This window comes from Dermacentor albipictus, chromosome 1 (genome assembly GCF_038994185.2).
Source record: "Dermacentor albipictus isolate Rhodes 1998 colony chromosome 1, USDA_Dalb.pri_finalv2, whole genome shotgun sequence".
In the NCBI taxonomy this organism is placed as follows: Eukaryota; Metazoa; Arthropoda; class Arachnida; order Ixodida; family Ixodidae; genus Dermacentor; species Dermacentor albipictus.
In genome coordinates, this window is record NC_091821.1 from 36,228,687 (window position 1) to 36,246,260 (window position 17,574).

The 17,574-nt window shown below is 46.1% G+C and overlaps 1 protein-coding gene across 10 annotated transcripts in view; it reads left to right on the top strand.

Annotated features, from left to right (window-relative positions):
* Nup214 (nuclear pore complex protein Nup214) overlaps positions 1–17,574 on the top strand; it is a 357,324-nt gene that overhangs the window by 171,412 nt on the left and 168,338 nt on the right. For all 10 annotated transcript variants that reach the window (XM_065430714.1, XM_065430718.1, XM_065430719.1 and 7 more), the window contains exon 19: positions 2,528–2,712. In XM_065430714.1, coding sequence (XP_065286786.1) covers positions 2,528–2,712 — 185 coding nt within the window. The remainder of the gene's footprint in view (positions 1–2,527; positions 2,713–17,574) is intronic.

The window sequence follows — 17,574 nt, forward strand, 5'->3', positions numbered from 1 at the left end:
AAACTCACGGAATTTGTGCCTCTATCAGGAAAAATTAGCTGTAATTTTATTGAAAGGTTTGAAAGTCGCAGTAATGCTGGCTCGAGTAACAGACAGGAATCGTGATGAACCGTCTTTGACGCCCTGTCATTGGTTGGAGGAGTTGCCAGTGCACAGTCAACTACCAACTTTCCAGATGTTCGATAGTTTGGATGGCTTCGCAGCACCACCACGTACCCCATAGAGTCAATGTATCAGAATGTCTGAAATTTTTGGCACAAGAACCCTTCGCCGTCCGATTTTCCTGACTTTTTACCGTGACTGCAGGTCCAAAACGGCATTAATCAAAGCCACCACCGCCGCCTCGAACCGGCGCTCTCGCACGCAGATCCGCTGGCAGCCGTAGCCACCACTGCGGCAAAACTAGACCTAGCTGGTTCGACGTTCGCTATTAAAGGGTCACTAAAGAGAAAAATGATTTCTTCTGCATCAGTAAATTACTTTTCTACAATGCCAAAACCACCACTCATACCACAATAAGACGTTTGCTAAGCCAGAGAAAGTGCAAGAACGAAAGACGCGTGGCGACGCCTCCTTGAAGTTCCCGCACCTGGTCGCTGTGACATCATAGATATTGATGCCATCTTCTAGGGCCTACTTAAGTATATAGCAGCACAGATTGACTACATTGTGTTCTAAAGGAACCAAATAGTAAACATGGCAAGTTTCGGAAACCTTAAATTAGCCAAGGCAGCCCAAACGCGAAAACATACTTTGGAATCCCTGACGTCTGACATATGGTGTTGGGGTTTTGGCGCGAAATTCAAATACTGATACTTCGACCTCCATTTTCTCATCTAATATTCAAACTATTATTTTGAAATGACTGCCTGCAGAGTTCTCAAACAATGCTTTCGTGATTGGCTTAGCTTGGAAAGCACGGTGCGTTGCATAAAGCCAATTTCTAAAAGTCAGCTTCGCTTCTGTACGGAAATGTTACTTGGTGAAGCATACGCAAAAGTATTGCAGTGAAGCATAACAAGCATGGGAAGGGGCTATTGCCACGGGACACAGCATGTATTCCTTCATTATACACGTGTGCACCCGGTATTTCCTGTCACAGAACAAGCACCAATATGCCTAATACGTGTACCGACAGGCCTTTGGAACTTTTTTGAATATGCCTGTGGCAGTTTGAGCCTTTAAGGGCAGTAAAAGACATTCATCCATTTTTTTCAAGTGACCGATTTTTCGGACATTTTTGCTGCCCCTAGGCAGTTCAAAAAATCGGACATTGTCTGTACAACTGACCAAGAAGATGCTTCAAATGGTCCATGGGGCGAATGAGCGGCAGAAGGAGTACGAGAACAGAAAGGACCTACACATTGAGGAATGAACGGGAAAGAAAGTGTGCTGCCGCCATTTTGAGGGAGCTTGAGCTCAAAAAACAATGTGTTGACTGATGCCAAGATGCAGTTGTCCCCTTCATCTAAACCAAAATAAACTTTTTAAAGCAGTGAAACACAACACTGAGGCGTCGTGTGTGGGCTGAGAGTATGTCAGGACAGTTGAGGTTGATTTACGAGCTGTTTAGAGAGAATGTTAATTGTGACAAAGTTCAGGCCTCATACCACTGAGCTTTCTATCAGTTGATAAAAATAGGTCATATTCAAAAATATTTGCTTCTGTGTGCGTCTCCTTTTTGTTCGTATTTGAGAATGTCCGACCCGATTTGCAATTTTTTTCGAAGACATCCTATTTGCTGTGCATTTTACTAACCCCTCCCTTCTGTTCTCTTTTGGAATAACTTAAACACTACACCTTAGTATTCAAATTGGATTAAGTTATTTTTTTTATTTTTTTCATGTGCTTACTAGAAAGTGACAGCATCGAGCAATATGGTTTCAGCTCGTCTTGATGTAGAACATAGTTCTGCATCACTCAGGGAATTTTGCAAAGGCACTCAAGGAAAACCTGCGAAACTCAGGGAATTTGGAAATGTCAACTTGGTAGACACCCTGATTTAGCACAAATGTCATTCAATCACAACTTGATTATAAACGAAACTGGATCTCTGAGGTGCATCGTTCCTCAAGATAATATCGAAGATACATGTCTTTTTGATACTGCCCAGCCTTGGTTTTGACACTGTGCTTCTGTTGATGTGTTCCTTTCTTGTTGGTCTGTAAATTGTGCTGAAGCTGAAACATGAATTAATACATTGTAGCTTAATTTGCCCCACTGCAAATATGAATAAAATTAGGAAATATATTGCTCAGCTGGCCTGAGTATTAGTACATTGTCCAGCACTCATGAAAGTCATTATGAAAAATTGTATTTAAATAATGGGAAGTGATTCCACCCAGAATTGGATTATCTGGGTAAAAAAACGTAAACCAGTTGCAACTGAATGAGCCCTTTTTTATTGCTGGATATTTTATCATCATGTATCATGTTGTTCGCTTGTTTGTCACAGGTCACTAGCTAAGCTACTCCAGCTCCTTGAAAAGACCGTAATCTATCTGCTTTGGCTTTTACTCTACTGCAGGGAAGAAGAAATAGCTGCATTGGCAGACTGCCTTTTGTCAACCAGCCTTTCACTAGCTTCTGGCAAGGCTGATGGGACAAAACACACTAAGCCACGCAGGGTTGCCCTCAGTGCTGAGAAGAAGTGTTCTCTGGCCGATTATTTTGGTCACAGAGAGGTGACGGTGATTGAGCCTCGAGTGATTGGTGAGCTGTTGTGATTTTATAGACGTCTTTTAGTTTTTTCTTACACCCCAATCACACATACATCTTTAATAGCAATTCATCCAAGGGCGATAGACATGTGTCATTACCACATTGTGCATTTCAGTGGTCATTGAGAAACTTGCATATGTTTGGAAGGAAGATGCTAGGCATGATAGAAAACTTGATTTGAAATAAAAACAAAAAAAAAGAACTTTAGAATGAAGCTAAAAACAAGATTACAGGCATACAATGCAATAAGAAATGAAACTTATTGAGTTGTACCAACAGTCTATTTTGATCATTTCAGCTCTCTATATTCATACACACCACATGAGTTAAGGCATTATTGGACAATTTCGTGCCTTCGGGATGTTTGGAGTGTAGCCGTTACAGCCGTCTTGTTCATGGTTAATTTTGCATTAATCAAGCTAAACATGCTGTTTTTGTGTGTTCATGCTATGTTTTTGCTGCAGCCTATGCTGGAAATGAGTGCTTACTGAAAGCACCATGCTGTTGTGGTGCGATAGAAAATGCATGCTCCAAGCGCATACATGCCAATAGTTAAATGAGAGGAAGCTGAAGACAAACATTCGCTTATATCTGACTACCGTATTTATTCGAATCTAGGCCAATAGCTTTTTTTTCAAATAATCATATACCAAACTCTAGGGTCGGCTTAGATTCGAGGATTTTAAAAATAGCTCTAGTTTGTAATTGAAAATGTTAAGTATGGTGAATAGCTAGCGCCATCTAGAAAAAGCAGTATCGCAGCTGCTATTAGCCATACCAGTAGCCAACTGAAGTACACGAGCGGTGTCGCTGTTTTGACCTGTCGCCGATCGGCGTGGCCTATGGGCGTCTTGCGCTGGAGTTTGAGGTATAGTAGCGGCGCCTGGTGGCGGCGCGGGAAACGACATCTGGGTCGTACCAGCTTGGGTCGTAATGAGCCCTGGCTGTGGCGAAGCACATTTCTAGGCCGAGTTTTGCGTCGATTTGCACTTTTTTCTGCTATGTTGCGAGTGCAAAAAGGCTCGTCACTTCTTATAGACCATGCCGACCACGCTGCGAGCTCGCCGCAGCCTATAGTTTAACGAAAACGGACTCTCCATGTGCCGTGGGACGTAATGCTGGGAGCAGAAGCATTCGGTGACGCCGATGCGGAGAGAACTAGCCCAGTCTCGAAAAGGCGTCAGTGCATTACTTCTGCATCGTGGGCTGCCATGAACAAGAAGGCCTGAATCCCAACATCAGATTCTACCGTTTTCCTTCAAGACCTCACGAAGTGGAGTGCCGGGCGCGCTGCATAGCTGCAGTTCGTCGCGCAGAGGAAGCGAAACTTCGCGCTATGCTGACTGCTTCGCCTGTCTTGAAGCTTGCTTGATTATCTGCATTCTAAATTTTGGTCTTTTGCGCCTACAGACCCAACAGCAAACCGACATAGCAGCAGGCATGGCTGGTAATTCACAATTCGAGACCCGGCCACAGCGACGATTAACAATTCGACCGATGCGAAGTGGTGAAGTGACCAGGTGTGTGCAAATGACCACAAATGGCCGGGCAGATTCGGTGACCATTCACTACCTCACTACGAGCAGCACAGGTTAGAGACTTAAATGTGCTCATACTTGACCTCAAGCCAGCATGTTGAGGCAGCGCAGCAAGGTAGTATTGATTACAGCAGATCGATGTTCGAGCGCTGTCATTAAAAGCTACATCAAGCGAGCAGCGCACGAGCTCGCGCTCATATGCATTGCATCAGTTATTACTAGTTACTAAAAGGGACGAATGGCCGCTACTACAACGCAAGCATAACTACTTGTTTAGCGGCATGCAGTCAACAAAGATTGCAGGAGGCCCGCCATTTCGCGGCATGGCGAAAGACCGCTGCCGTCGCGGCGCGTACGATCGCGCGCTCGAGCAGTTCGTACATCGCGGCGCGTACCGTAGTGTGCTCGAGCAGTTCCGTACACATGATGTCTGCTTATCACTGCTGTGGATCATTTATAGCAAGCATTTCCTCGCGTTTGTGCGCCTGAATTGGGCAGCGTGCAAACCTTAACTGAAGTTCCACTTTGTACGCGACTCGCTTCACTTGCGATTGACACGGTGCTAAAACTTCGCCGCCCAATTCTTGAACGGCGTACACGTATTCGGCACTGCATAATTTCTTGCCCTTACACAGCGTGCCACCCCTGAAAAAATCTTCGGCGGCCAATATTTGCTGCAGGCCGTGATACAACACAACCGAAAGTGGCGGGTCCATATTGTAAACGTGCTTTCCGAAGCAGACGACCGAGCTTGGTACGACCCATTTTAGGACAGAGGGCGCTTTTTAGCACCTTTTTAGCAGCGCCCCCTGGGCAATGCAAGAGCCCCATAGCCTGGTGTTATCGTACACTCAAGAAAAGTTCGCACCATTTGGAGTGTATCTCTGCGACACAACGATAATCGTCATCTGCCTTGATGCGTTTCCTTTCTTGAAAACGCCGTGCCCGCTACTTTCCTGTCGGGAATGCTATGCCATGCTGATAACGTGCATGCCGTTCGTCACTGGAAAGTACCGGGCTCGCAGCGTTAAAGGAAACGCGTCAAGGCAGATGACGATTATTGTTGTGTGGCAGATATACACCCCAAAGGGTGCAAACTTTTTTTGGAGTGTAATGGCGCCAAATAGGCGATACCACTATAATGCCGCTTCCAAACGAAAAGTTATGCTAGCCACAGAGGCATCGTCAAACGTTCAGGCTGAGCGGGACTCCAGCATCGACGAGGAAACAGGGCTACGGGGGACGCTTTTTGCAAGTGCCGCAGTGAGGAGATGACATTGATAAGGAAAATAAGCGTGCGATAACAGAGAGCAGCTGTTCACCGAGATAGCGTTGCGTTTCAATGTGTGTGAGCCGTGCCGCACTGTCTGCACATGCATGTGCGCCCTGACGGGAGCTTGCACGTGTCCGCAAGCGTGCGCGTGGTCTGAGCTGTAGTGACGAAGCTAGCAGCGATGGTAACGCAGAGTGAGCCCGGCATGTTCCTATTAAATAAATGCCGTTTTCATTTTGTGAACGCTGTCCTCACTTTTTTGTTTGGCCTACATGCGCATTCGAGGAAAGTATTTTAATTTTTCTGTCTTCGGACATTCGGAGGTCGGCTTAGAATCGAAGCCGGCCTAGATTCGAGTAAATATAGTATCATATTTATTCGAATCTAGGCCGATATTTTTTTTCGAACAATCATATAGCAAACTCTAGGGTCGGCTTAGATTCGAGGATTTTACAAAACGCGCCAGTTTTTCATTTAAAACTGCTAAATATGATGCATAGCTAGCGCCATCTGGAAAAGTCAGTATCGCAGCCGCTGCTAGCCGTGCGAGTAGCCAACCATGCACAAGCGAGGTCGCCATTTTGGCCTGTGTTGTGTCGGCAAGTTGTTCTTTATTCCATGGTGTCGGCCGTGTCGGTATAGAGGCTATAGCATCGGTGTGCAGCGTGGTGGTATCGTGATGGCACCAAGCAGGAAATGCCACTGCAGTGCCGTTTTTAAGCGAAAAGTTGTGATAGCCGCAGAGGCATCGTCGAACCTTCAAGCCGGGCGGGACTTCGGCGTCGACGAGAAAAACGTCCGTCCTTGGAGGGGACAACGACAGTAGCTTTTTGCGTGCGCCGCAACGAGGATGGCATTTAGCAGACCAAAGAAAAGCCGTCGCCACAAAGTGGAGACAGTTTTGGTCGACTTTGTTTGGACGCAGAGAGGAGCTGCCCTTCCAGTGACAACAGAAGTGCTCCAAGCGAAAGCGAGGGAGCCTGTCAGCGAGATAAGGTGCTGTCGCGCATGGTTCTGCTTGTGAGGAGGGTTGTGTTTCCCTCTCCTTTCGTGAATGCGAGGCTGGTAAAAAGGACAGCGCAGCCACGCCGTGGATGCATTTGTATCAACCGGCAGCAGCTATGCCTGAATAAAGTAACATCGTTCGGCGTAGTGTTCCTGTCTCGGCTCGTAGCCCTGCTCGGCCGAAACGTAACAGGGCCATCAGTTAGAGATTTCTGAAATTTGTGGCATCTGTAGTGCTCTTGGTAATTAAGGAAATTGCACAGATGGCTGCAAACACAAACTGGGTATATATTGCTGCTGCTGTACACGAACACCAGCTAGACCGAAATACATACAAGGAGTGGAACATGCTAAAGAATACACTGAGGAATCAAGCAAGTTCAACTCGCCATGTAAATATATCAGGTTGATGTTTGCCCATGCCATACACCAATGCCTAAGTCGCTTGCAGATGCAGTCTTGCAAGCGTAGGCACATCCAAGTGATCATCTTCCCTGATGCTGCTCTCCAAAGCCAAACAGAAAGCTTTCTGTGGGACAGTCCTGTGAAGTGTACTGAAGAGCGCACAGTCAGTTCGCACATGCTACTTTCCTCCAGCTGAAGAGTAGGAAAGAAGTTCCTCTCGGGCACTTGAGTTATCCATGCAGTCAGGTGGTGCTCACATCGGAACACTTCCGTTGTCTCTCGTCACAGTTGCATACAGTAGTGAACACAACAGTATATTTTGCATTTTGAGTCCTCCGAGATAAACTGCTCAGAAATTTGGTGCTGTATTATGCCAGACCACAAGCCCAAGGGATCAGCCCCTTGAACCCCCACTACTTCGTTATGTTATTAGCACCACATAGCCCGCCCATCGTGCATACAACTTGCGTATTCTAAGAACGAGCATAAAAAAATGTATTCATAAACTGTTATGTGAAAATATGTGCGCACTGGTTAGAAACATTTTAATGATAACTTGTGAGGTTATCCAAATTAAAGGCTTGGCATACTACGGCAGGTCTACTTATATCACAAAAGATCAAAGAAAGAGCAAAAAGTCTCGGGTGTGTGAGATTAAATCCCAGCCGCGGCACTTGTGTTTTGACGGGGGCGAAATACAAAAATGCCCATGTACCATGCATTGGGTGCACGTTAAAGAACCACAGGTGGTCAAAATTAATCCTGGGTTCCCTACTATGGCATTCCCCATAATCATATTGTGGTTTGAGCACACAAAATTCCACAAATTTTTTTTTAAGAAGCGAAAAGAAAAATGTTCTACAGATATCCACTTGTGCACAAACTCGGAAATGTAGGAAACAGCAAGCACCATGAAATTAACAAAGTAGAGCTTTTGGCACTGTCGGCAAATGAAGTCACAATCACTTGAACATGCCTAAAGAGGGGGATGAAGGCTAAAGCCTGCGTGCACACGAGACATTCATTGCATTACTTGACGTTTTCATTCTAATGCATTGTTACTTCCTATGACTTGTTTTCTCCCACCAAGGTTGTGGATTCGAGTACCTTAATTAACTCTACTTTAATTAACTGTGCATTAGTTAACTTCACCCTCATTAACACCAAAGGTTGCTGGTCCAACTCCCACCAAAGGATGTGGGTTCGAGTGCCTTAATTATTTCTATTTTAATTGTGCCTTAAGCTTACTTTAAGGGTTATACGCTGGAAGTTACATGCCCTCTAGGGCACGTTCTACCGTAATAATTTTTGAAATTGGTTCGTTAATAGCTGAGATATAACTGTTTCAGTGCCATGAACCCTTGATTTCAAAAGACGAGTGCCACTTCCAAGAGAGACACTTTCCACTTGCGCCATCTAGCCTCTGCAAGTGAAATTCCTTCCTTACGTTCTCCCATGCCCTAGCCGGAGAATCGTGCAGCGCATATATGACGGGTCCCCCTCTTTGTTTTTTTTTTTTTCCCCTCGCTTTCTTTGCTGCGCAATGCACTTCCGGTGATGGCCTCAAGCGTGAGCTGTTGCGTGTGTCCAATATTGTGCAGCGCACAATTTTGCACGCTGTGCACGAGAACAGTCGACTAGCGGTCAAGTCAGTGCTGCACGAACACTGTAGCAGACGCAAGTGGATCACAGAGCATGATTTCACACTGGAATGCGGTAGAAAATGACATAGTTTTTTGTCAGGGTGCGCAACTGTATGATGTGGGAACAAGCAGACGAAACAAAAGTATGTCTCTCTTGCTGCGGTGCGAAGTAAATCAAAACACGCATACATTTGGTAGCAAGTTGGTAGGTAGCATATGTGGCTGGTTGTTTCTTCATCCACTTTCATTTCCATTAATTTGTTTCTTTATTTCATTTATTAAGCACAAGTAATTTCCCCTATGTTGTCCTTGGCGTCAGTGCTTGTTGGCTTCTTGTTCATCATCATCAGCCTGGTTACGCCCCCTGCAGGGCAAAGGCCTCTCCCATACTTCTCCAACTACCCCGGTCGTGTTATGTCGGCTTCTTATGATATGACTAATAAAAAATTGGGCCCCCTTGGTTAACCCCCTTTCTTCTCATTTAATACATTTGGTTTGTGTGTTTTATTATTTCTCTAAACTTTAATTTGTCTACTGAAGTAACAGATTACACAAATAACAGATGTTACCTTGAATAATTCTTGAAGTCACGTGTCACTATGAGCAATGTCACAGCCTGAACACATGTACAGTGCTCACGGAATGAAATGAAACACGGAGCATTTAGTAGAGCCCTACATATGTGCAAAGCACGCGAGAGCACCATGTCATGTCGCTAGGAATTTGGTCACCAAAGGTGACGGGACTCCGATGTAAGTATACACGCCAGAATTACGTCGATGCAACACGAACTGCAGCCAATTGAAACTAAAGTATGCGCATTACTTAGCCCTAAATTGACGTGTTTCATTCCGTGAAGATTGTACCTAGGCACACATGCTCATATACATCAACCCTCTGGCTTGGAGAATGGCACCCGCGAGGGGAAGGGTAAAATGGCGTTCGGTTTGAAATTTCAGCTGTTTCCGCGGCATGTAGTGATGTATTACTTGGCAAACACAATCGTTAGTGTCCATTTTATGCACTGCGTTTGTCAGCTCAAAATGCCCAGACCTGGTGCGGGGCCCTTTAACACCAAAGGTAGTGGGTTTGACTCTCGACCTTCGTGATATCAATTGGAATCCAAGTTGGAGGTATCGCTGGTTAGCTCATATTTCCAAGTGGGTTCGACTGCCACCACAGGTCAAGGGTTCGACTCCCGCTAAAGGTTGTGGGTACGAGTGACTTTGTTAACTCTATTTTAATTAACTGTGCTTTAACTAACTTCACCTTAATTAACAATAGAGGTAAGGGCTTGAATCTTGACCTTGACTATGTCAATTGGAAGCCAACTTGGAGATATGGCTGATTTGCCCATATCGCCGTGTGTGTTCGATTCCCACCAAAGGTTGTTGTTAAGTGCCTTAACACAATTTTACTGAACTGTGCCTTACTTAACTTTGCCGTAATTAACATCAAAGGTTGTGGGTTCACCTCCCACCAAAGGTCGAAGGTTTGACCCCCAATTTCAGTGGCATTGAACTTTGATGCCCTAACGGCAGATGGTCAGGTTTTCGTCTCATGAGCCATCTAAGGCTTTTGCCTTAAAACTGTTATCCATCTCTGTCCCTTTGGCTGCAGCAATGCACACCCTGCTTGACATAATTGAGAAAATAACAAGAACTAATAGCTTAGAAACATAGGTAATGAATTTCTCACAGGAAACAACAATATCATATCCGTTTTGTTCACTACTGTAACTACGACGCAGGCTTCCGCCATCTAATGTGTGTCATGTGGGGAAGTCAAGCAGGAAGTGCGAAAGACTTCACATATTCCGTGCTCTTCAGCAGATGCTGAAATCAACATCAATAGATGTGAGGAACTCTAGCGTCCCCGCATTTGCCTAAACTTAAATTGCTACTTACTCTGATGAAAACACATTGCAGTGGCTAATACCGTAAACCGGACTATAGGTTAGACCGAAATATAGGTCGATCCCCCATTCTAAAAATGAAAAAAATCTTTTTCAATGGCAAATGTACCGAAAGACACCCTTACCTTGAAACAGATGCGAATCATACACAACAGTGACAATAGTTATTTAAATGCTTGCATGTGCACCCGGCCAATTTTTAACAGTATCGCGCGACCATCGACCTGCATGATTGTCAGCATTTTATTAATGGCGCTGAAAGGCGAAACAAACGCGATATGCGCAGGTGTACACGTGCGCTTACTTTCGCTATTTCGCCGCTCTGTGCCATGATGATAAGGTGCTGGCAAACGCGCAGGTTGATGGTCGCGCGATACTGTTAAGAATTGGCCAGGTGTACAGTTCACAGAAAGGCACAAAGTGCGCAAGCACTACTCCGAATCAGAGCAACGCCTTTGATCAGAGTCGTCCGAACTAGAGTCAGATGACGAGTGCTTCTCGCTGCCCAGTCCAGAGGGGCGCGCGATCTCTACCACTTTCAAACGGATGCATTCGGCAGTCACAGGCAGCGATCTTACACGCAGCTCCTGGACAAATTCTGCAACCATGTCTTCCAGTTCTGCGGTCTGCCCACGAAATGACGTTCTCTGTTGGTTTGCTGCTTCTGCCTCCGCCAGTACCGAATGCTCTTTTCGGATACTCCAAATTCGCACTGTGCGGCGAGGTTGCCATGGTCTTCCGCGCACTCAATCGCCTTTTTCTTGAAGGCGATGGGGAATTGGCGTCGGCTTCTGCTCATTTTGAAACAAAATGTGAAAAAGCAGTCTTTAACCAAAATAACTTTGTGACAATGTAAACCAAAGTGGCGGTGCCACAATGTCGCCGCGCCGCTACTGATGGCGAAGGCGGCTCTTTACTTCATCCGCGCATTGTTGCAAGACTTCCGTTTTTCGCCAATGTCCGGTATATAAGACGAGGGTCGACTTTTCACAATGGTTTTTTGAAAAAAGTTCGACCTATATTGCGGTTTTTACGGTAGCTGTGCATGATCTATGAGCTAGAGACGGTACATGTGGTGGATGCTGCACTAAGGAAATGTCTATGTATCCATGTCCATTACACGCACACGACAATGCCACAGGTTTACATCACCAGCTTGTGTTGCTTGCTGAATGCCATACATGCTGCAGCAGCTCTGCAAGCCACTCGAATGCTCTGCAGGTGGCACGTCTGCAGGATTGACACGAACTCAGTCCAGAACTTATTAAATGTGATGGGGTAGCCAGGATGAACAAGCGTCGCTTGCACTGACACACATTCCCACTGTAGGGAGCCACAACAGTAACTCGGGACTGCTGGGGCCATTCCCAGCAGCTGAGAGTTGCCAGCCAGGTACAGTCAACTGCTCCATCGAACTGGCCACAGGCATATCATTTCCTGGTGGGACTTCGTCGTAATCTCAGGGCAGAAAATGTTAGCGTAGTACACGTGCAAACGAAGGCAAGCCATGGTGACTGCTCATGCTGCACACACTTAGTCTAGACAAACCAATCAATTTGAACAAGGGTGACTAGCTCTGCATATGCATCGTCCTTGGGGTACAATGTTCAGTTTAGCTAGAAAAAGTCTTTCATGGCTTTTCAAATGCTAAAATCACATGATCAAATCACTTTTATGAATTGAACAAGTCATCTTAATTCATGCAAGATGGCAAAGTGCGACCTTCTCGAGGCCACAGTATCACAGGTTGTGTGTCTCCATGTGGGACAGGTAGCTCCAAAAAGCCTTAAAGGGACACTAAAGGCAAATACTAAGTCAAGCTAAAGTGATAGATTAGTGCTCAAGAATCTCTTAAGGCATCAATATTATCGTGAAAAGAGCCTTAACAATCGAGAAATCGAGGTAAATGCAGGACATGATTTTAGACTCCCCTGGAAAATTCAAGCACTTGCCCGATGACGAGAGTACTCCTCAGTTAAATTCTGTCACTGGTAGTCAACTACTCGTCGCAAAAAACATCCTCGTATTGTATTATAAGATGAAATAAAATGCTACTTGTCCAGTTCCATTTCATGTTTAGAAAAAAGAACTCGTTGAACTTACCGTTGACAACGACGCGGGTGGTCCAAAGGTTTCGTTTTCGCTCGACTCTGCGCCGCCCATGCTTTCGCATTTCAATGCTTTCCTGATCACACAGTGCTGCGCTGTTTTTGCTGGCTCACGAAACTGGCACAAACTGCAAGTAGCAGAGAATTCAACTTCCATGTGATCTTGCGGGATGCCCGAAATGTCTAGGCCACTTGACCAAAAAGCAGTTGCAGCGCTGAATCCGCCGTTTTACTCACCGACGGCAGCAGCAGGTGGTGATGGTGCATGCAACGTCACCACTCCCCCAGTTGGGTGGCAGGAGACTTGAATTTCGAAAAAGGTATTTGGGCCCTTCAGATGCAATTTTCTCGTAAACTAAGCCTTTTCTTGGCATGAAATAAACGTTGCAAGGTTTCTGTAAAGGTATTTAAACAGTCCATGTCGATTTAGTATGTCACTTTACTGTCCCTTTAAGTTGATGGAGTCACTACTGACAGCTGGCATCCAACAAAATACCCAGAACAGACACAAAAGAGACAGTGGCCTAAAGACATGGACTTAGTGTAATGGTCTTACCCTGTTCATTGCATGTAGCAGCTTCTGAACAGACAGCGCCGCAGCGCCCAGCACCGGGCTACAGTAGCAGACAGCCTGTAACGACATGCATGGCTTGTAGCCACCTGGCTTCCAGAGCTGCAACTCTCATTGTGAAAGAAAGAAAAGAAGCAGAAGAAGCTGTGTACAGAAAAACTTGGACCACCCATGATGCTTCCGTACTTAATTGCTTCAGGCAAGCTGATGCTCCGCAGGCTCTGTACCTCATGCTTCCATGATGCAGACTATATAGCTGTCGTACTGACAAATATTCTTCCAAATGCATACGAAAAGCATAGCATGTCGAGAAGTTCACACACACCACAGCAACCATGGCCTTGCTCTAATGAAAGCACGCTGCCGATTTTAGTAATAAAAATCCATGCCAGACCTGCCTTCGTATGGCTCAAGCAAAAGCTGTCTTGAAACAAAAGAAACTGTCATCCAATGTTCCATGAGCCCTATGTTGGGCACCAAAATATAGTACCTCAAGGGCTCTCGAGAAGAAAGGAAACAACACAGTATTGCAAATGCATTTATTGCATTTTTGACATCTAGTGGAAATGCATTTGATACAGTCTAACCCACTTATAACAATATTCAAGTGCCTCGAAAATTCCATTGTTATAACTGATAATTGTTATAACCGGGTTGCACGGAAAAATTGAAACAAGAGAATAGCAGAGCTGATATGGAGAAAACTATATAGGCAGGGAGGCCAGTGCCCCTTCCTACCACCTTCCTCCACCCAGCTGCTCATTGTGTTCACTTGTTTAACTGCTTCCTGAGCACTCTGATTACGTGTAACAAGCCGCGGCTGTCGCTGTTAAAGAATGGCACTGCCAGAACAACTACAAAGAGACGTCACGGGTGGCAAGAGATATGCGAGCACTGCCGCAGCATCGCATTGGTGGCCCCAAAAGGGGCCTTTTAAAATTTGCGAGAAGGCTGGCACGGCAGCCTGCCAGCTTGAGAAATCCAAAAGAAATGCTGAGGAGAGAACACCACAAGTATCTTGTCACATACATCTCACTGGGCTTCTTCGATTTTCCACTTCTGCCTACCTGTGGGTTGCCAGAGCCAGCCAGAGCACCTCCGTTTTTCTCGGATTGCTCCGCCCACCACGCCACGCACTTCCGTCGGGCGTTCCTTTTGCTCAGGCTGGATGGTTCTGGTTACCCGGGGGCTGCCACAACGATTTCGGTTTGGCTGCTCTTTGGAAGTTCGTTGGCTAGCAGACGACTAAAAGAGGCGATGGGCGCTTGCCGCCATCTTTGCGGGGACTTCTTGGATTGCAACGCTGGCGCTTGAGGACTTAAATTTACCTCGCTCAGCCAACTGTCTGCGGTCATCTACAGATTTCCTTACTTGTAGCATTCTCTTTTTAGGTGCTAATGCTCCGTTCCGCATTGCGAAGCGATGTGATACGAGCAGTGGTGAACCATTTGAAGCTTTTGTGTGTGTATGTGTGTGTGTCCTCTGAAGGCTTTTTTGCGGCGATCAGCGGGCCGGGCTCTCATGCGTGCATGTTATCTGCATCATGTTCCATGCAAGTTGTAGACACTCATTCACATATATTGCAGTACGTTTTCAGTTCGTCTTTCTCTGGTGGTGTTCCTTTTTACATATCTCGCGTATGTATGCGGAGATATCTCCTTTTTCTGCAGTTAGCAAAGGCGTGGCAGCTAGCTCGTGTTCACTCAGTCTCTCTGTCGTATGCTTGGGTGGAAGCTCGAAACCGATATGTGTCCGAACTGCAGGCCATTGAGTAAGAAAGCACTGGTTGAGTAATAGGCACACGTACATTAGACACACGTACATTGGCTTACTGCTCTCATGATCGTCACCAATGTTGTTTTTCGGGTGAAACTTTTCGCTGGTCACAGGCGGTGTGCATTTTCACGCACCAGCCGCGTTCCCAGCTCCTTAGGGTCAAAATGATAACAGGGTGTCTACCAACCAGGAATTCTCGGGAATTTTGAGTAGTCTGGAACAACTCAGGAAAAGTCAGGCAATTTGTGGCTCTATCAGGGAAAATTAGCTGTAATATTATTGAAAGGGTCGAAAGTTGCGGTAATGCTGGCTCAAGTAACAGACAGGAATCGTAATGAATCGTCTTTGACGCCCTGTCGTCGGCTGGAGGAGTTGCCAGTGCACAGTCAACGACCGACTTTCCAGATGCTCGATAATTTGGACGCCTTTGTGGCACTGCCACGTACCCCATAGAGTCCATGTATCAGAACGTTTGAAACTTCGGACGCAAGAACCCTTAGCCGTCCGATTTTCCAGACTTTCTGCCGTGACCGCAGGTCCGAAACACCATTAATCAAAGCCGCCACCATTGCCATTTTGATTACCTCGCTGCCTCGAATCGGCGCTCTTGCACGCAGATCCGCTAGCAGCCGTAGCCACCACAGTGGCAACGCAAGACCCTCAACGTTGCCTCGACTTTCGTTATTAAGCTTCTTGCCCGTGGGTGCCATGTTTTTCATTGAAAGAATTCGCAGCTGTCAACAATGGCACCGACTCCGCCTCTGTGGTCCTTACGATTGGCTTAGAAGCTTGGAAAGCATGGTGCGTTGCATAATGCCAGTTTCCGAAAGTCAGCGTCACCTCTGTACAGAAATGTTGCTTGGTGAAGCATACGCAAAAGTATTGCAGTGAAGCGTAACAAGCGTGGGAAGGGGCTATTGCGACGGGACACAGCATGTATTCCTTAGAACGACAGAAAGCTGAGCTAGTTGGTAAGGATTCATTATGCAAAAAAGAGGTGAGGCGTGCAGACAGGACACAAGAGAAGACAACACACAACGCGGCGTTCGTGTTGTCCACTTCTCTTCTCTTGTGTCCTGTCTGCATGCCTCACCTCTTTTTTGCACAATGTATTCCTTTATTATACACGCGTGCACCCGGTATCTCCTGTCACAGTACGAGAACCAATATGCCTTATACATGTACCGACAGGCCTTCAGAGCGTTTTCAAATGTGCCTGTAGCGGTTTGAGCCCTTAAGGGCAGTAAATGACATGCATTTACTTTTTCCAACTGGCCGATTTTTCAGAATGTTTTCGCGGCCCCTAGGGAGTTCGAAAAATTGGATGCGGGCTCTGCAATTGACCAAGAAGGTGCTTCAAATGGTCCATGGGGCGAATGAGGGGCGAAAGGAGGACGAAGAACAGAAAGGACCTACACATTGAGGAATGAACTGGAAAGGAAGCGTGCTGTCGCCGTTTTGAGGGAGCTTGAGCTCAAAAAGCAAAGTGTTGCCTGAAGCCGAGATGCAGTTGTCCCCCCTCATCCAAACCAAAATAAACTTTTTAAAGGAGTGAAACACAACACTGAGGCGTTGTGCGTGGGCTGAGAGTATGTCAGGACAGTTGAGGTTGACTTACGAGCTGTTGAGAGAGAATCTCAATTGTGACAAAGTTCGTTCCTCATACCGCTGAGCTTGCTATCAGTTGATAGAAATAGCTCATATTCGAAAATATTTGCTTCTGTATGCATCTCCTTTTTATTCGTATTTGAGAATGTCCAACCCGATTTGCAATTTTTTTCGAAGACATCCTATTTGCTGTGCATTTTACTAACCCCTCCCTTCTGTTCTCTTTTGGAATAACTTAAACACTACACCTTAGTATTCAAATTGGATTAAGTTATTTTTTTTTTTTTTCATGTGCTTACTAGAGAGTGACAGCATCAGGCAATATGATTTCAGCCCGTCTTGATGTAGAACATAGTTATGCATCACTCAGGGAATTTTGCAAAGGCACTCAGGGAAAACCTGGAAAACTCAGGGAATTTAGACATGTCAACTTGGTAGACACCCTGGAGAAGCGCACCATCAGCCACGACAACCTTTCTGAAATCGAAGCCCAAGCATGTCGGCATAAAATTTTATGCGTATAAGACGTACCCGATATCCTACTTTTTCATGTCTTGTGAACTGATGACACAACGCCAACTCATCAACATCGCTGGTGGGCGACGTGATAGCTGCGAGCAGAAATCCTCGAGCTATCGCTTTCGAGGTTACAATCGCTTGCGCACAATTTTGCGTCTTGTCACCGGACGCGTTTAGGCCATCTGTTGCGCTGCACAAGGTGAGGTTGACCCAGTGCGCGTCCTGTGCCGAGTTGCGCGAAATCGTGCAAAAGTGATTGTATCCCTGAATGCAACTATATATTTTCAAGCTGGCAACTCCACAAGTGGGCCAACTACGCCGGGCACGCGCCGGCCTCGCCAGGCGCTGCCATGCCGGTAGCATGTTTACATTCGGCCAGCTGTCCTGGCGTTCGATTTTGGAAACTTCGGGCAGGTTCAGGTTGTCTTGTGATCCCAGCCCACGTGACTTCCTATCAGGACCGGAACTAGTTGGCTGCCATCTGGCTGCCAG